This window comes from Sphaeramia orbicularis, chromosome 6 (genome assembly GCF_902148855.1).
Source record: "Sphaeramia orbicularis chromosome 6, fSphaOr1.1, whole genome shotgun sequence".
In the NCBI taxonomy this organism is placed as follows: Eukaryota; Metazoa; Chordata; class Actinopteri; order Kurtiformes; family Apogonidae; genus Sphaeramia; species Sphaeramia orbicularis.
The window spans coordinates 31,197,079-31,215,609 of NC_043962.1; the positions used below are offsets into that span (position 1 = coordinate 31,197,079).

An 18,531-nucleotide genomic window follows, 5' to 3' on the forward strand; every position below is an offset into this window, starting at 1 on the left:
TTTTTAGTTTTTCTTCAATATGACGAAAGTTTGTAGTCCTATCTGAACTCTAAACATGGCGGTCATTAAGGGTTAACACTGACACCTACCGTTCAAAAGCCGCAACACACATGCAAGTTACAAAACACATTTTCTGCCATTAAAAATACACGTGTGTGAGTGGCTGTTCTGCAAAAATATACTAGCTCTTACAGTGGGACTTAGCACCGACTTTTACAGGTAAGCAGCATTTAGTACCCCTACTGTTCCGGACAAATACTTTAATGTGGACCTAAATGCTTCGTCTGTCACCTTCGTATCTGTTGTTGTTTATACAGGAAGAAATGAAAAACGGACCGCCGAAGTCCGATGCATCTGAATCTAAAGGTAAAGTGCAGAAAAGAGCTGGGGACAAACCTGGACCAACTCTCTCCAAAAAACTACGACAAAAGAAAGATGCAGAGGCACCAGGTGTGTAGGCTTTAAAGGACCTTTAGCACAATGACACTGTCCAGGAAATGTTCATGTCGTCACAGCTGATTGTAAACCTCTGGGTGCAGGGCCTTTTTTCAGGTCTGCAGATGTCCAGAAGAGGGGTGGGCATGGGAGCATCGTGCACTACATTTACAAGAGCACTCTGGGACAAAGTCTTCACTCACAAATGAGACAGGTGAAAATCTATCTATCTGTCTATCTATCTATCTATCTATGGTGATATCTAAAAATAAATGTCACTCCCACAAAGCTACATAATATGTTAAAAGGTGTTTTCCAGGATTTGTAAGAAATGATGTGAAACAAATATGACGTGCTTTTTGTGTAAAATTACTTATTCTGCTAATTTCTCCCGCAGCCATTTCATTATTCAGCTTTTCAGGTCATAGAATAGAATGCCTTTATTGTCATTATACATATGTACAACGAAATTAAAAGAGACAACTCTCTAGTGGTGCATAGTGCAAAACAGTTTAAAAGAAGAATAAAAGAAAAGTGTAAGTGTATATATACAGAATAAAAACAGGCATGTCACCAACTAAGAAACAGTAGAGATAAGTATATATTGCACTTTGACTCTGGCTGAAAACTATGGATATATGTTAAATATATGTCCTTTTTTGAGGTGTTGTCATTGCAATGTGTTCAGTACCCATATTGCACTTGGATAAAACGTACTGCTAAATCTGGAGGTGCGGGCCTGGATGGACCTGTACCTCCTCCCTGAGGGCAACAGTGAGAACAGGCTGTGTCTGGGATGTGAACCGTCGAGGGTGATGCTTCTGGCCCTGCGCAGACACCTGGTGTTATAGATGTCTGACAGAGAGGACAGCTGGACTCCTATGATGCTCTGGGCTGACTTCCTGACTCTTTCCAGAGCCTTCTTGTCAGCCTGAGAGCTACTCCTATACCACACTAAGATGTTGTGGGTAAGGATGCTCTCCACAGAACATCTATAGAAGGACAGCAGCAGTTCCTGGGACAGGTTGACCCTTCTTAGTGACCTTAAAAAGTACAGACGCTGCCGTGTCTTTTTCACCAGGGCACTGGTGTTAGTGCCCCATGTGAGGTCCTGAGAAATGTATGTACCCAGGAATCTGAAGTCACTGACCCTCTCCACGGTGTCCCCTCAGATGAGAAGGAGGGGGGGATCCTCTCTCCAAGCATTTAACCAAGCATCTTGTTAAAATTATGTACTTTCATGTGTGAAAGTCCAAAATTCCAATGGAGAAAAATTTCTCTTTCAGCATTATCCTAGAAATTGGCATATTCAGTGCTTGGTGTTAGCTGATATTGGATACTAATGCACATAAATAGTATGGAGGAGCAGTAAATAGCAACATGAATAAGTTAAGCCGTTATTAGGCAGTGTTTAGTCAGTTTACAGCACCTTAACGATGCCTCTGTCTTACAACACTTTTGCACACAATTAAACACAAATCTTATATTGATGATGTGAAAAGAATAAACAGAACTCTTTTTCTCTTACTACTCTTTTTCTGTTACTACAGCTGCAATAGAAGTCTAGTCACTTTCTTTGTGAGGTTTGATACAGTAGATGTGTTTGGTGTGTTGTAGGTAGGTAGGTGTACTTTATTTATGCCAAACTGGGAAATTACATTGTAGCAGCAGCATGACACACATACAATAAAAATACAGTACCACAGCAAACATGAGTAAAAAATGCAACACAAGAGGAAACACTATACATAATAATTTAGAAGTATAAAAAGATCTGGGTAGAATCTGGTTAATCATGAAAATGTGTCTTTTGTATGACAAGGAGTAGCTCCACATCACACTCTCGTGTCTCTCACAGTGTCTCCAGGAGCCTTTTGTTCGCTCCCTGTCATCTTATCATTTCCACGGAGCCACCAGCCCCTTCGACCGCAGAGTCACTTGTCTGGAGTGGCATCCCACTCATCACACCACTCTGGCTGCGGGATCCAAAGGTGGTGACATTTATCTGTGGGACTTTGAGGTACCAACAAAGACGACTTTTATTCAAGGGGTGAGTTCCCATGTGACCGACTGCACATGTTTTTTGTTGGCGTTAAGAAGAGGCTTTAATTTCTATTCATGTCATTTAAGTTGTGATGTTACACTTTGGTTTTTGCTTAGACGGGGGCTGGAGACTCAGTTACAGACATGAAGTTTAACCCGTTAAATCCCACTCAGCTGTTCACTTCATCTATGGGGGGCGCAACAGCACTCCGAGATTTCAATGGGAGAACCCTAACAGTGTTTGCCTGCACAGACACACTGAAGTAAGACTGAAGTTAAAATCTGGAGGAGTTTTCAGCCAGATCAGTCTAGCATCAGTCTTCTTATCAGGTGGCCCCATTTCGGTTTAATGATTTGTGGAAGTGTACAGCCCTGTGATAGGTCTGTGTTTGTGTTTCTATGCACAGAACGGACCAGGAGACTTTATCGGAGGGATGAAGTTTTGTCCAACGGACTTTTCTAAAGTCTATGTGGCCTCCGGTGAGGGTATACTGACCCTGCACAGCTTTGAGGGCAAAGCACCCACTGTTCTGTCCAGAACTCAAGACTGTGGCCACGACCACCACAATGTTTGGTGAGAAAAGAAGACTGATGTGAGATGAGAGATAGATGGATGAGCTGATTTCTGCAGGATGTTATTAAAACATGTTGCTAATGTTTAACCCATAAAGACCCAAACAGCCTCTGGTGACCCAAACCATCTACTGATCTAAAATGTTTAATACCTGTTGATCCACTAATCCTATCAATACATGTAAATAATTGGTGTAAAATGCAGTTTGTCATCTTGTTATTGACACCAGATATTACCTATTTGGACGTTTAGAGGTTCCACAGTGAATGTGAAAACACCGTCATCTTCTACAACATTGATTCACCAGTAAAACCCATGTAGATAAATGACAATAGATGGAGACACTTGGTTTATGTGCAGTTAATGATGGATATTGTTGAAAAAGTTACAATAAGTTTTCTCTGTTTTTCATATAACCTTCAAATGTAATATCAGCATGATGATTAATGTACATGATCAGTGAATTACATGTAGGAAAATACCTGATTGTCACTGAAAAAAATGCAAAATATAGTGGATAATATTGTAATAAATGGCGATTAATCACTTATGAAAGGGTAAATAGAGAGAAAAATTAATTCAGTAGCACTGGATCTTTACAGGCTAATTGACATAAAACTGAATTTGGAGGAAAAAAATTTGTAACTTCTTAAATACTTTAATCATAGCATTTAAAAACAAATGAAGCCAAAAGTAAAGAATAATGGCATTTTGGGTGAGGCGATCCATAGATTTGTTGTTATAAAGTAAAACACTTAAGTCATCTCTTAGCTTTGTTCGTGTTTCCTCTTATTGTTCATATCTATTAAACTCACTTCTCTCTTACAGTTACTGGTTTTGCTGTGTAGATGTGTCTGTAAGTCGACAGATGCTTGTGACTGGAGACAATACAGGACAACTGTCACTGCTGAGCTTGGATGGCCAAAAGGTGTGTTAAATGTTCTACACATAGTGGAATCATTCTTCCTTTTTTGGAGTTGGTTATGTTTCATTCGTTAATAATTTTGTTCCGTATTAACATTGTAGATTTTCAGTGATAAATTGCACAAAGCCAAAGTGACTCATGCAGAGTTCAACCCCCGTTGTGATTGGCTCTTGGCTACGGCCTCAGTTGACCACACGGTGAAACTTTGGGACCTCAGAAACATTAAGGACAAGACAAACTTCCTCCACAATATGCCTCATGAGAAAGCTGTGAACTCAGGTAACAGAAAAACATTTACGTCCTTGTATTTGTTAAGACTCTTTTGATTGTGTTGAATTTTGTTTAAAGTGAAAACTCTTGATACAAATGTGTCATTTCCTCTCAGCCTATTTCAATCCATTGGACTGCTCCAAGTTGCTCACCACAGATCAGTATGATCAGATCCGGGTTTACTCCTCGTCTGATTGGTCAAAGCCTCTACATATCATCCAGCATCCACATAGACAGTTCCAGCATCTCACACCCATCAAGGTTTGTGACTGCATCATATGAGTTACTGAAGTCTGCAGCAACAGGGACCATACATTTAACACTCACATCGGTTAAAACTTGATGCAAGGCCAACCAGATCACTTGTTAATATCATGACGTACTTTACAAAGATGTACAGCCTCAAAAATACCAGGTAGAATTTTGCATGGTTAAAAAGAAATGATACTCCTAATACTACTGATAAGTGTAATTCTTGTCAATTACTCTGTTCAGTTGTCAAGAATAAAGGTGAAAATTTGTGCTTCATTTGTCCATTGTAGGCTACGTGGCACCCGGTGTATGATCTGATTGTGGCTGGACGTTACCCTGACGACCGCATTTGTCCTGGTGATCAGAGAACCATTGACGTATTTGACTCAAACTCAGCAGAGCTTGTTTGTCAGTTACAAGATCCTACTGTTTCAGGAATCAAATCTGTGAGTTTGTACCTATGATATCCAACTTTTCCAGTGTAAATTATCTAAAAATGAACCTACCTAACCAACGTAAGTTATACACTGCCTGGCCAAAAAATAAGTTGCACATGCAATATTTCACTGCACCACCTTTGGTTTTGACTACAGGAGGCTTTCACTGGATTTAACTAAGCAAATAGTTCAGATCCTTCCATCAGTAAGTACTGCAGCGGTTAATAATGTTTCAGCTGTAACAAGTTATTTAACTCTAAGTGATGTAGTAAGTACCCTCTCGTGTCTTTAATGTCAAAGAGATTGGACAATGCCAGGATTGATCAGGGTCATCAGGTTTGTGACAGAATAGTGAAGGGAGAATGAGACATCATTTTCACACACGGATTAACCACCGTAAAGTCCAGAATCTAATTTTGGATGTGATGAACACTTGATGCAGCGGTCTGATTCTCCATCAATAATCAAAAATTAATGCAACTATGGATGAAAAAAATATTATGACCCTTATTGTGACACTACATAAGTATTATGTGACAAAAAAGATGTTACAGTGAATGTCTTCTGTAATCAAAACCAAAGGTGGTGCAGTGAAATATTGCATTTGTGACTTTTTTTTGGCCAGGCAGTGTATATTTTGCTGACTTGCGTTTACTTTTTAGCAAATGTACCAAATTGTGCTCAGATTACGAGAAATTTGTAGTTGCATTTAGTGTAATGCCTGTTCAACCCTGACCCTGCCATTATGGTTTGTGTAATGTTAATTTTTACTGTTTCATCACCATGAAATAACAAAACTAATAATGAGACTAAGGCTTTAACATGAACATGAGTCACTTCAAATCAAGTTTAATAACAGTGGTGGTGAAAACAGCTCCCATGATTCCATGCTAATGGTCAAACATCTTACAGAAGTTATATGCTGCAGCGGGAAAACTTTAACAGTCTTTAAACTTTCCTTATTGCAGATCAACAAATTTAATCCCAGTGGAGATGTGATTGGATCTGGGATGGGTGAGTTCTTCCCATGTGCTGGAAATAGGTGTCATAACAACACTGACAGTGTCACTCAGTGTTTCTCGTTCACTCACAGGTGTAACCGTGCTGGTCTGGGATAGAAATGAGTCACTGATCAATGATCGGCACAAACTACAGGAGGAAACCACAACCTCAGTGGACAGCCTCAGAGGCCAGCGGAGGAGTCAGCAGCGCTCCAGCAGGGACAGGAGAGGTCCCGCTATGGATGCAAAACTCAAGAAAAAACTGGCCTCTCTGGAAGAATCTGAGACCAAGACCAAGAGTAAACACAGTAAAACTCAGCTGAAGAAGAATTAAACTGTAAATATCATCAGGATATTGAAAAGTTGTATGTATATTGTATATGTCTTTGTTTCTGGGTTGTTGACTTCAGGGATTCCTGTAACTTTTAAAAGATTTTTCCATTCTTATATTTTGTAAACCAAGTTAATATAACAGGTTCTCACTGATGTTTTTCTACTGTATTGAAATAAAAATGTTCTCTTGTTAAGGATGTGATGCTTTTTTATTTCACAGATGCAGTACACATTTCACAGATATTTTACCTCCAAATTGTTTATTTATACGTTTATCTTGTACACACTGGCAGTAGACTGATTATGCATAACTGATAAAATATTGTCCACGTAGTTCATGGAGTGTGACATTTGCCAGTTGGAGGAGCAGTCCGCCCCAGGCCTGCCGTTCCTCTTCTCCCTCTTGGTGCCAGGCCTGGTGAGCAGAGTACACCATACTCAGAAGAACACTGTCAAACTCAGCCTGAGTTAGTGATTTCCTCCTTTGACTCTGGAGTTCAGTCATCATCTGTGCCATGGCGCTACGACTTCTGGGAATATCATCATTTATCTGAGACAGGAAAGACCGTCCTGCCCTCATTGATGCCAGTTCCTCATCAAGCAGGATTATGTTATTATCTTGGTCGATTTCCACCCCGCCAAGCAAGAACTGTATACATGAAAGAAACATACAAAGAAATATATAATCCTTATTTTGCAAGTACAATTTTGAGTTATTTTTCCACACAATCGCTTCTTTTGACACAAAAGGAGGAACATACCTCAAACATCAGGTTTGCATGAGAAAGAGATAAGCCCGCTTTTTGAGGAGTTGTACTTCTGCCTGCAGCCACATCTACAATCAGAAAAATACTAATATTAAAACCACTACTCACCACTTATAACTCTTTACAGTTAGATCATTACATAATCTTCAAAATGTATATTCTCATCACAGCTCTTTTAGAAGATTTATTTTCATTAAACTTACCATACAGCACTTGGTCAAAGCAAAGCCATACCATGACCTGGAGGCAGATTTTAAGATGTAATTTCATGTTAAATCCCAGCTTGATTTTTGCAGACAGATATCACCGCATCCTTCTCACCTCTCCATTTGCTCACTGACTTGTGTGAGTCTACGCAGAAGGAAACTCAGGCTGAATACCAAACATTTTTCCTCCTTGGAAAAAGAGGACTTAAAGCCAGTTGGCAAAAATAGTACTTTTACTGAATCCCACTTCTTCTGATTCACTTCACATCTATATAGTGGAAAAAGTCAAGCACAACTTTTAAATAGCCACATTGCTTTGGGAATAAATGGTTGATTAATTTTAAAGGTATGAGTCCTTCATATGCTGAAGAGATTTGGGACATTTTCTATAAAATCCATGAATGCTGGTTGCTCTAATGCAAAAAATTCCCTTTGCAAGAAAATATTCTACAATGTCAGTGCATTGATTTATATACCTCAGGATGGAAGAGCTCATTCAGATTACAGAGGTCACCTAAAGTGTTGTCTTTTGACTCTTGATGTGTCCCATTTAAATACCCCTAAAACCACTAGAGACACATACTGTATATATGTGTCCCTTGAATACAAATACTTCATTAATTCATGCACACATTCCATCTCTATAGAATATAAGAATATATAATACTGTCAATAAAATGGCGTCCATTAAGCAGCAAGCATGAACAGTGATTAAAACAATGAAAAAAAGTAACTCAGTAGGCGGTACAGATTAAATAAACACTAACTGAGCGTTTTACAAATAGACCTAGTAAGTATGATTTACATGTGGAGGAGAGACAGCGTTTTCAAACGACAGCTGTAAAACCAAACTGTACCACAAAGAGGCAGTAGTGCGAGTTGGAACCAACAAACCGTTTCTTGGTTCACCGAAGAAAAAGTTTATTTACTTCCGGTCTACAGTTCAGTGGCTACTGAATGATAAAGTAGAGAAGATAAAGGTAACCATATTTGTTAGTACTATTTATTTAAATCATGTCGACCCAGCTTTTATCTCATTAGTGAAACTACGTCCATCTATCACATTTAAATTAACAGTTAGCCGGTTAGCTGCAGAGGTGCTAACGCCACCCACAACACAACCCTGCTAACGTTAGCGTGGCAAAGTAATAGTGAATCACCAACTGTTTATGTTAAAAAATGATTGAATCTGCGAGTTACCTTTGTTACCGCTATTATTTAGTACGAAGTGAAGCTACACAGTGAAGTCAATGCATTTACAGATGTCATAATTCAATAATTCAGCACTCGAAAAGCATCTTCGACACTTAACGCTGCCACTGTGAGAGGATCGCCAATTTTAACTTAGTAGAAGTGTTTTCCCAGGTATATAATACTAAGTGAAACACACTTCTGAGTGGTGCCACTGGTGTGTGCATATATGCGAGAGTATGTGAAAGAAACACACTGCAAAGTGGCACTAATGTAAAAATACATTATCACAGTAAGCCATTTACCATTTTCTAAAGTTTTAAGCTTAACAATATGCTGATCCAGTAACTTATTATCAAGCTCTTCTCGATTTAATGGCAGGAGAGACTAAAAGGATACAATTGGTGACTTTCAGGAGAGCAGCAGACATGGAGTCCAGTGAGGAGGGGGGCCTCAGTGTTGGGGGCTCCATGGGAGAGGAGAACTACTTCTTGGGATACACCTTCACCGACCGCTCCCATTCCAGCAGGGTGGTGAAGAGCATCATGGACCTGTGCCTGGAGGATGGCCTGTTTGCTGATGTTACCATCACCGTTGACAGCAAAGAATTTCACCTACACCGACTTGTTCTCTCAGCACAGAGCAGCTTCTTTCGCTCCATGTTCACCTCCAATCTTAAAGAGTCCCACAACCGTGCTATTGAGCTGAAAGATGTCAGTGCTACTGTTTTTCAGTTGCTCATAGACTACATTTACCATGGTACCATTAAGCTGAGGGTAGAAGAGCTGCAAGACACCTATGAGATGGCAGACATGTACCAGCTGACTGCGCTGTTTGAGGAGTGCTCCCGTTTCCTCTCACGGACTGTGGAGGTCAAAAATTGCCTGCAGGTTATTCACTGTTTTTCTTCAGTCTCATGGTCTCTGCTACTCAGTGATAATTATGTTATGTCAGTGTTACTATAATTACCTGTTTTTGTGCAGGTGATGTGGCTTGCAGACAGACACAGTGACCAGGAGTTGTACACTGCAGCCAAGCACTGTGCTAAAATCCACTTGGCTCAACTGCATCAGACAGAGGAATTTGTTAATCTACCTCTCTGTCTGCTTCTGGACATCATCAAAGGTAACACAATCTCCTGTTTCATCTTCATACATAATCCTGTTGTCACCACTGATTTTTCTGCATGTCACACAGCGGTCGCAAAAGTTTTTGTTTAGTTGTTTTTTTTTACGAATTTAACAGGAAACAAGTGTTTTTTTCTGAGAAGGCTATGGATATAACAAAAGCAGATGTGCATTCAGTGTTCATCCACAAAACTGATACAGAAAGGTTTTCCATTACATAGATTACACATTTTTATAGACAACCTAAAACAGTGAAACATACTGTGGTAGTGCTGAGCCTTTAACATTTATTTTATTAATTTGTCCCTTGTGCTTATTTGTGTTCAGATGGTGTTCCAAGCTCCCAGAATCCAACAGTGGCCATTGAGTCATGGATAAACCACAACAAAGTGGAGAGAGAAGAGTTTTCTTGCATCCTTCAAGAAAATCTTAAGGTAATACTTGTTTGTCTTGAGCTGGAAAGGATTTTGAAGATGACTGACTTATTTCATGTTTGCTGGATTATTTATGTATCTTATTACTTTTCTGTCATCCACAGGAAATTGGTGAGAATGTACATATCTATCTAATTGGTAAAGAGGAAACGCGAACACATTCTCTTGCTGTGTCACTACACTGTGATGAGGATGATGCGATCAGTGTTAGTGGCCAGAACAGTTTATGTCATCAGATCACTGCAGCCTGTAAGCATGGAGGGGACCTGTATGTGGTTGGAGGGTCGATCCCCCGCCGTATGTGGAAGTGCAACATGCACACGATGGACTGGGAGCGCTGTGCCCCACTGCCCAGAGACCGCCTCCACCACACCATGGTCTCTGTCTACACTGAGGACGCTATCTACTCACTAGGTGGTAAGACGTTACAGGACACCCTCTCCAATGCTGTCATTTACTACACAGTCAAGGACAACATGTGGACAGAAACTAGCCAGCTGGACACTGCAGTGTCTGGTGCTGCTGGTGTGAACCTGGGTGGAACCATCTACCTGCTTGGTGGGGAGGAGAATGATATGGATTTTTTTACGAAGCCATCCCGACTCATTCAGTGCTTCGACACCTCCTCGCAGAAGTGCCAGATCAAACCATACATGCTGCCATTTGCAGGGTGTATGCACGCTGCAGTCCACATGGATGTGATCTTCATTGTAGCAGAAGGAGACTCCTTAGTTTGCTACAACCCTCTCCTGGAGAGTTTCACCCGCCTGCGCTTCCCTGAGGTGTGGAGCTGCGTTCCTTCCCTGTGGAAGGTGGCTAGTTGTAATGGCTGCATATATGTCTTCAGGGACAAATGTAAGAAAGGTGATGCAAACACATTAAAGTTTAACCCTGCCACATCTGTCGTCTCTGTTATCAGAGGAATAAAAATCCTCCTCACAAACTGGCAGTTTGTTTTAGCCTAAAATATCCTATGGATGTCAAAACACTCGCCACAGAGAGAATCAGGGAAGACTGTTGGATAAATCACTATGACTTCACTGTTTAGACATCTAAGAGGATATCTGTTCTAAATGTATTTACTCAGCTGGTTTCTGTGTCATTCATTCCATTCTGACTTCACCACCAGACCAGTAGAAACCTTAGAGCTGTGTGTTGTACTACAGTGTGTCATTGTGGATCTCTTAGCTGAGAAGTTAAACAGTTTGTGGTGATGCTGTAATCAGTGAATTAATCAACTTTGTTTCCTGTGCACTGCTTGTTTAATGAGACGCACGAACAGCTTCAGTGTTTAAAAAAAAAAAAAAAACACTTGACATAAACCATCCTTCAATATATGAGAAGTAAATAAGTGTAACATGATGTTGTAAGTTAAATACCCTCAAATCTCAGATTTTAAGTCAGTGCTTATAAACATCATAATACAGGAAGTTTTCTAACTTTTCAAGTTTTCACTTTGTCTTGTTTTGAGATTGTATTTTTGATGTACAATGTAAGTGTTCCTTAAGTTAAACTGTTAACAGAAATGTCAAATATATCACATAGCTGCAAGCTGTCACTGTTTGTTTTGATATTTATGGTTGACCCTGTATGCATTAACTATATCTTACTATTAATACTATGTTTATTACCAGGGATTTAAGATCTTTCATTCTTGCAATTATATAGTGATGCATTTAGAAATGGTACTTAGTTGCTGTGTAGCTATTGAAAGCTAAACAAAAACATAACTTGTAACCATATTTTTATCTTTGAACTGGTAATGCATCTTGTGAATGGTGAGGTGGTAAAGGTGCCTGTTTGTGTCCTTGGGGAGTAAAAGGGGCGTTGAAGGAGAGAAAGCTGCAACAGAGAGGCCAAAAGTTTGATCCCATTGATGTTGCAGGAGGCTGTGCAGCTGAAACCCAAGCCCAGTAACATGTCAGACTTTGTGAACTATTCTAAGCATCAGTTGCTGACGCCGAGATGAGGGGTGGGGGTTTCTGGGGGCACATATGCGCCTCCATAAGAACTCCCAATAAGAGCTGATGACCACTACATGCACTATTTGACATGTGATACTTTAATAAAAGTTGTTTACAGCTTCTAAATTTCATTTTCACTCGTGCATACCTGGTCAGTCCATTCTAAATGGCTAAAAATGTTTGTGATGTACAATTTTGTAAACCAGTGTGTGGTTAGAGAGTGGGTTCAGTGTGAAGGTAGATCGCTAGGAGCTGTAGTGACCTTGGGAGTACTTGCTGAGGGCAGAACAGAATTCCTAAAGGGACACATGGTCTAGAGTGACAAGGCCATCTGCTGTAGCGCCAGCAGTAGGAGGAAGGTGGAGGGGGTTGGACACAGGGGTGCAGAGAATTCCTTTCGCTGGGGTGTGGAGGGAGCAGATATTCTGGGATATTGCTACTAACACTTTGCTGGGAAACGTGTTTCTTTGGCGTTTTTCATATAGGAATCTGAGGGAGGATTTCTGAACACTTAATGGTGAGATGTGATCATTGCAGGGTTAAATGGGGAAGATTTATTCCTGGCCCTTTAACTCGCCACGAAGCGATTGGTGATAATGGTCTTGGTGTATTTTACTTTGGTGGATCCAGTTTCCTTTCCATCTCAGCACAGCCGGAGCTGAGAGAGCGGGATCTGGTAGGCCTTCTGGCACTGACCTCTCAGAGGATCGTCTTCAAGGGATCTTCTTTGGAGTTGTACTGTGCATGGCAAGGATTTACTTTCTTGCTGCCTCACTGAAATTGCATGGCCTAAACGAATGAATATTTTTATGAGTGCCTTGCACCAGAGATGGGCCAGGACCAAACCAAGCAGCAGATAGAGAAAGGCCTGAGGTTGTATCAGTCCAATCAGACAGAAAAAGCTCTGCATGTCTGGACAAAAGTGCTGGAGAAGACCTCAGATCCTGGAGGGAAGTTTCGGGTTTTGGGGTGCCTGATCACAGCTCACTCAGAGATGGGAAAATATAAAGATATGCTCAAGGTAAGACTCTTAACACACATACAAACACAATGTTAGACAAAGAAAACCGTAGAATATAATCAGTATGTACTGAAAATAGTTTTCATTTTTTGAAGAATCATCGTTTCAACAACAGCCTTGTGGTCACTTGGTTTAGTTGAGTTCTGTTGAGATATTTTCGCATGTGTATATACTGTGACATGTATCTATACATGCTGTGTGATCATATTTTGTGTTATGTAACCAGCAGTGTGTGTGACTAAAGTTGTAGATCTAAAGACTGGAGGCCACTGTCATCATGTCTGCTCTCGATAGACGTAGATCATTGTGAAAGAGCATTTCAGCATTTTAATAGTTATTATTAAACAGGGAGAGGTCAAAGGCGATCTTCTTGGTCCCATTTACAGTGATCTTGAGACGCATGGGTTAATTTGTGGCTTCCATGCGATGCAGAGTAAATAAGTGCCCTGCAACCTGAGTATCAGTGTGGGGTGTCTTGTTGACATAATCATCTTTACTCAAACAGCTCTCACTCTCTCTAAACTAGAGTTTAATAAGGAGCCCTAAAGAAGTCTTGTACCTCTGAAGACATTTCAGAGATGATTTTTTTTCTTTATTATTTAGGTTTTAATTTAACACCATTATGAATTTGGCTATCAGTTTATAATCACCTTAAACCCTTTCTCTGCAGTATGCCCTTGATCAAATTGACACAGCCAGAGAAATGGAGGACCCTGACTACCTGACAGAGGGCTACCTGAATTTAGCACGCAGCAATGAGAAGCTGTGCGACTTCCAGAAAACAGTCTCCTACTGTAAGACATGCTTAAACATGCAGGGCACCACTGTCAGTCTACAACTCAATGGCCAGGTATGTCTCAGCATGGGCAACGCGTTCCTGGGTCTCAGTGTCTTCCAGAAAGCTTTGGAGAGCTACGAGAAGGCCCTGCGCTATGCGCACAACAATGATGACAAGATGCTGGAGTGCAGAGTCTGCTGCAGTCTGGGAAACATCTATGTGCAGCTGAAGGTACATCTAGATACTGCCATTAATCAGATACTGGACTTGGTAGGTCTGAGTCTAACTAGAGGCTGAGTGTAATGATTTCAGTGTTTGCTGTAACCAGATATTTGTAAAGCGTTGAAAGCATTCTTTAATGAACAGGTAACTGAATAAGAGCCTACAAAAAATCTGAACCACTCAGTGATGGTTGCAGATTCCCAGCTATTTTAATTGGGTGACTTTGAATAAATTGCACGTGTGATTTGATTACGCAATCAATATTGATGTTGCCAGTGTATTTACAGAGTATGGTAAGACTGCAGAGCATCCCATCAAACACCAATGGTTAGCACATGCAGTACTGGGCATTGTAACACAAGGGTGGAGTGAGTCGGCTGTTGGCCGGGGCTTATGTAGTACCCTTGACATCAGAGATTTGTAAGAGTAATCCCTCAGCTTCCTGGGGAGGATTGGTTTCAATGGGATTGTGATGAAGTGGTGTTTGAAGAATGCGCTCATCTGTCACTTTATTTTATAAAACAGGACATTTCATGATACTGGAGTCTTCAACATCACAAATACAAATTTTCTAAAAACAGATATTGTTTAAAGGTTTTGTTAATATATAGTACTTTTGTAAAGTTGTGCTGAAATAGGATGTTTGATAGACACTGTGTTTTCAAGGGCATTAATTAAATTTGATTTGTCCTACTCATCAATCACATCTGCCAACAGGACTATGAGAAAGCTCTGTTCTTTCCCTGCAAAGCCGCTGAGCTGGTCAATGACTATGGAAAAGGTTGGAGCCTCAAGTATCGTGCCATGAGCCAGTACCATATGTCTGTAGCCTACAGGAAACTGGAGCGCCTGCCAGACGCCATGGAGTGCTGCGAGGTATTTTTTTTAATACCTATTCAACACATGATTATGTCCTTCTTCTCCAGAGGCACACTTACATAACCTTAAGAGAATGTCACAGTTTTGTTTCCTCTCTATCTTGCTGTCCATTGATGTCGTTAGCTGTTCTCATGTCAGAGCTGCAGATACAGTAGATGTTGTACTACCGACAGGTGCAAGCACCAGTTGTTCTGTTGTACCAGGCCTTAGACCTTGACAAAAATATGCTCACAGAGGCACTGGTTTAAAGTGTTAATGAAGAGGGCGACTTTAGTCCTCACTCTGTTCTAATTATGTACTGAGGGTGAAAAATAACTTGATGTCATTGCCTTGGAGTGCAAAAGTATAGTAACAAGACAGCAGGATGCATTTCAGATTTATTACAGTTGCCTTTGCTTCACATTTACACTTTTAGCCAAACAATTTACACATCCTGTCATATTTCAAATACCAGAGTGCAATTGGAATCCAAAAGATGAAAGTTCTCACATTCAGCTATCATTGAGGTTTACTGAAATGAACTGACATAATTGCAGTTTAAATACATCTAAGTACTGTGTATGATACTGTCAACTCTCTGATTTTGTGTTACTCTGTGTTTGAACAGGAGTCTATGAAGATTGCACTCCAGCATGGTGACCGTCCTCTGCAGGCTCTGTGCTTACTAAACTTTGCAGACATACATCGCTGCAGACGTGACGTTGATGTAAGGTGTCACTATTCGTGCAAATGAGATTTGTGCAAGAATTATGTTTAAGCTCTGATGCAACTATTGGGTTTCATTTTTGTCTCTCCATCACCCTAGACTGTGATGCAGTCAACTTTACTGTTCCTTTTTCTTTCATTTAGAAAGCATTCCCTCGCTACGAGTCCGCACTGGGCATCATGACTGAGATTGGAAATCGTCTCGGACAAATATACGTCTACCTGGGTGTTGCAAAGTGTTGGCTTCTGCAGAAAGAATTTGACAAGGTCCTTTTCATTTTCTCTTCTGGTTACATATTTGTGTCTTCAACATATCAGTCAGTATCAGTCTTTTAACATAACTGTTGAATGTTATTGTTTTCTCAGGCTCTTGACTCTTTGCAGCGAGCACAGGACCTGGCAGATGCAATAGGAAACAAGGTATTTTTTTAATCTCTGCAGACCACAAAACACTTTTTTGTGTTGTCCAGGACCTGCACAGAGCCTCTCCGTGTCCTGCTAATGATGTTTGCATTTATGCTCATATTTTAGCTGTGTACTCTGAAGGTGCACTGCCTGTGTGAGGGGATTTACCGAAGCCGGGGGCAGCAGGAGGAGCTCAGAGAGCAGGTGGTGAAGTTTCTGCAGTGTGTCGAGGAGCTGGAGCTCTACTGTGGGATGTGTGGGGAGAGCATCGGGGACAGGGACCAAAAGCTGCAGGCCTTACCCTGTTCCCACATTTTCCATCTCAAGTAGGTGTTGTAACAGTGTATGCTCTCAGATATATTTAGAAATGCTCACTGTATATAAGTAAATTTAACCATGGATGACAGATTTAATCCACGCTCACCTTGTCAGATGTGGTTTTCCTTAGACATCAGAGAAAGTCTTTGATATGTTTCCTGTTTCCATTTCAGTCAGCACTGATAATGACACACTGCTGACACTGAGGTTTTCTGTCTTCTCAGGTGTTTGGAGACAAATGGGACAAAGGGTTGTCCTAAGTGCTTCAAGTCCTCCATGAAGCCTGGATTTGTGTGATTGTTAAGACTGTGTTTGTGCGTTGGATCTGCCAGACACAGCATGATGAAGCCTCACAGGCTCCTGACTGATCTGAGAGAAGCAGGCAGCCTCAGGATGCGCTGAAGATGTTTGAGGAGTAATACGTCACTGCTCTTTGCAGAGGAAACTGAAGTGAGCCAAGTGTTACAGAGTGTGGCTCTGAGGATGTGATTATTTGCAGAGAGCAGTCTGTGAGTGACAGCTGACTGAGGGGGTTAAACTGCCACAGTTACATTTCAATATAAGCTGAAGAGGAAGTCCTGTTTTGTCTCTGATAACAGGCCATTTGATGCAGAATTCAAGCAGAAAGGAATATGGAGCCCCTGTCTATTTGCTATATACACATATGCATTAGACGTGCATTGTAAAAGAAAGATGTAACGAACAAATGAAAATGAAGATTCAGTGATATCTCTGATATATTTTATTTTTATTTACATGGTTTGGTTGTTTAATTCCAACATTTACACCATATTTTTGTCTGATTTCAGATCATATCATTTTACAGAACACAGAGCCATTACTGAATTTAACCAATTTATTATATTTATTAATGTATTTGTGTACATACTGTTTTCATGAAAATCAGTTTGATTTATTTGAAGTGTTTTGTAAAACCTACAACTAACTAAAATCTCTTAACAGTTTAAAACTAGTATGTCTTTACAAAACAGGTACATGCAGCTGTATTTTTCTTCCTTACTCACAGAGATTAAGGAGCAGGATCAACACACATTGTGTTAAACATAGAAATTCCTTTTCTATCCATTTCTGGAAATGTTATTTTTAGTCTGACATCTGCATAAAGAAATCTATTGGGCAAGAGACCTTTCTGACCAATTTCATATTTGTCAAATATTGATTTTAAAAAGCTGAAAAACGATAAATGGTTTTCATATTTATTATATGTACATAGGAATGTATTGGAGAAACAAATCAAGTGTGAGCTTATTTGCAAAGTCATGTTTAGTAATGTGGAAGGGGATTTATGGGAGAAAGACAAAACACTGTGTTTTGAGATAAAAGAGAGCTAAGCCAGTCCAGTGTTGCATGTTACATGTGCCATACCATGCCAAGCAATAAGCTGGATGGTGGCTTTTCCCTATTCCCCAGCATTTTCATTGTGAGCATATGCCTAATCAAAATGATTATGACCTGCATAAGGTTTAGTGTATAATAGCCCCTTATCAATAATTTCCTTTAAGTGAGACTGTAGATGTAGTTTGGTAAAGTGCTCAGTTTTAAATATTACTTGTTTGATTTAACAGTGACAAAAGGGAAAAAACTGTTTCAACAAACTTTTGGTATAATCAAAGCCAAGAGGTGGTCTTCTTACTTTTTTCACAAACTTGAGGTGTAAAATGAAAAGCAGCTGTGAAATTGTGCCAAAAGCAACACATTTTCTGCACAAGCACTTACTGTAAGGTTTTTGTTTAACGATCATTGTCAGTTTTTAGTACAGACTTAATCTTCAATCTCTAGAGCATAGATATTATCTTAAGTGTTTAGACAATTTATCCTCGGTTCTGTTTGCCGTATCTGACAGTGCAGCCGCTTATCTCTAACAGTTTTAACTACCTCTGAAATGCCTCAATCTTTTGCCCTCCTCAGAGGATTAATGCAGTAAAACTACACATTTAAATACCATGTTATGTTTTTCTAGACATCCTGTTGATATAACCATGAATTTAATCATGTAGAGACTGATTAAAATGCATTGTATGCACCAGAGTCAAAACATGTTACTGTGTTAAATATGAATAAATTTCAATATAGAAATAAAGTGCAATGAAACTGAATTGTTTCCATTTTGTGTTTTCATGTTTTCACAATCTCATACTTTTCCAATTTAACTCCTAAAGTCTCCTACTTTGGAGTCAATTCCCAATTGATTTTTTTTATCTCTATTTAACCTTTCTTAAGTGA

The 18,531-nt window shown here is 40.0% G+C and overlaps 4 protein-coding genes across 8 annotated transcripts; 3 read left to right on the forward strand and 1 right to left on the reverse strand.

The window, feature by feature from the left end:
- The first annotated feature begins 105 nt into the window (after positions 1-105).
- Positions 106-6,467, forward strand: ddb2 (damage-specific DNA binding protein 2). Of its 3 annotated transcripts, none has more exons than XM_030135795.1 (11): positions 106-219; positions 318-450; positions 540-649; positions 2,294-2,485; positions 2,596-2,741; positions 3,881-3,980; positions 4,079-4,256; positions 4,363-4,508; positions 4,790-4,945; positions 5,905-5,950; positions 6,030-6,467. In XM_030135795.1, exons 2-11 carry the CDS (start codon positions 324-326, stop codon positions 6,269-6,271), a joined length of 1,443 nt encoding a protein of 480 aa, XP_029991655.1. In that variant the 5' UTR covers positions 106-219; positions 318-323; the 3' UTR covers positions 6,272-6,467. The 3 variants fall into 3 exon arrangements, with proteins under 3 accessions (XP_029991655.1, XP_029991653.1, XP_029991654.1); XM_030135793.1 differs by lacking the exon at positions 2,596-2,741 and adding an exon at positions 2,886-3,052; XM_030135794.1 differs by lacking the exon at positions 2,596-2,741 and adding an exon at positions 2,886-3,052 and having other exon boundaries at positions 128-219; positions 322-450.
- Positions 6,464-7,541, reverse strand: LOC115420514 (protein FAM180A). Its single transcript, XM_030135801.1, has 3 exons — positions 7,241-7,541; positions 7,032-7,105; positions 6,464-6,919 (listed from the first exon to the last, which is right to left on the reverse strand). Exons 1-3 carry the CDS (start codon positions 7,305-7,307, stop codon positions 6,572-6,574), a joined length of 489 nt encoding a protein of 162 aa, XP_029991661.1. The 5' UTR covers positions 7,308-7,541; the 3' UTR covers positions 6,464-6,571.
- A 586-nt stretch (positions 7,542-8,127) lies between these two features.
- Positions 8,128-11,405, forward strand: kbtbd4 (kelch repeat and BTB (POZ) domain containing 4). Of its 3 annotated transcripts, none has more exons than XM_030135790.1 (5): positions 8,128-8,223; positions 8,850-9,324; positions 9,418-9,559; positions 9,889-9,995; positions 10,100-11,405. In XM_030135790.1, exons 2-5 carry the CDS (start codon positions 8,863-8,865, stop codon positions 10,958-10,960), a joined length of 1,572 nt encoding a protein of 523 aa, XP_029991650.1. In that variant the 5' UTR covers positions 8,128-8,223; positions 8,850-8,862; the 3' UTR covers positions 10,961-11,405. The 3 variants fall into 3 exon arrangements, with proteins under 3 accessions (XP_029991650.1, XP_029991652.1, XP_029991651.1); XM_030135792.1 differs by having other exon boundaries at positions 8,196-8,223; positions 8,816-9,324; XM_030135791.1 differs by lacking the exon at positions 8,128-8,223 and adding an exon at positions 8,239-8,608.
- Positions 11,406-12,401: 996 nt separating this feature from the next.
- On the forward strand, positions 12,402-18,370 carry rapsn (receptor-associated protein of the synapse, 43kD). Its single transcript, XM_030135797.1, has 8 exons — positions 12,402-12,980; positions 13,651-13,989; positions 14,698-14,856; positions 15,467-15,565; positions 15,709-15,831; positions 15,931-15,984; positions 16,096-16,295; positions 16,512-18,370. The coding sequence occupies exons 1-8, from the start codon at positions 12,789-12,791 to the stop codon at positions 16,582-16,584; spliced, it is 1,239 nt and encodes a 412-aa protein (XP_029991657.1). The 5' UTR covers positions 12,402-12,788; the 3' UTR covers positions 16,585-18,370.
- The last annotated feature ends 161 nt before the right edge of the window (positions 18,371-18,531 follow it).

Bases quoted from the DNA above. Each gene is read 5' to 3' on its own strand.
- rapsn (XM_030135797.1), top strand. From the start codon at position 12,789: ATGGGCCAGGACCAAACCAAGCAGCAGATAGAGAAAGGCCTGAGGTTG. The intron at 12,981-13,650 runs GTAAGACTCTTA...CTTTCTCTGCAG, and splicing joins AATATAAAGATATGCTCAAG to TATGCCCTTGATCAAATTGA. The intron at 15,985-16,095 runs GTATTTTTTTAA...CTCATATTTTAG, and splicing joins CAGATGCAATAGGAAACAAG to CTGTGTACTCTGAAGGTGCA.
- kbtbd4 (XM_030135790.1), top strand. From the start codon at position 8,863: ATGGAGTCCAGTGAGGAGGGGGGCCTCAGTGTTGGGGGCTCCATGGGA. The intron at 9,325-9,417 runs GTTATTCACTGT...GTTTTTGTGCAG, and splicing joins AGGTCAAAAATTGCCTGCAG to GTGATGTGGCTTGCAGACAG. The intron at 9,560-9,888 runs GTAACACAATCT...ATTTGTGTTCAG, and splicing joins GCTTCTGGACATCATCAAAG to ATGGTGTTCCAAGCTCCCAG.
- ddb2 (XM_030135793.1), top strand. From the start codon at position 324: ATGAAAAACGGACCGCCGAAGTCCGATGCATCTGAATCTAAAGGTAAA. The intron at 650-2,293 runs GTGAAAATCTAT...TGTCTCTCACAG, and splicing joins TTCACTCACAAATGAGACAG to TGTCTCCAGGAGCCTTTTGT. The intron at 4,257-4,362 runs GTAACAGAAAAA...ATTTCCTCTCAG, and splicing joins TGAGAAAGCTGTGAACTCAG to CCTATTTCAATCCATTGGAC.
- LOC115420514 (XM_030135801.1), bottom strand. From the start codon at position 7,307: ATGAAATTACATCTTAAAATCTGCCTCCAGGTCATGGTATGGCTTTGC. The intron at 7,106-7,240 runs GTAAGTTTAATG...TTCTGATTGTAG, and splicing joins CTTTGACCAAGTGCTGTATG to ATGTGGCTGCAGGCAGAAGT. The intron at 6,920-7,031 runs GTATGTTCCTCC...TCATGTATACAG, and splicing joins ATGCAAACCTGATGTTTGAG to TTCTTGCTTGGCGGGGTGGA.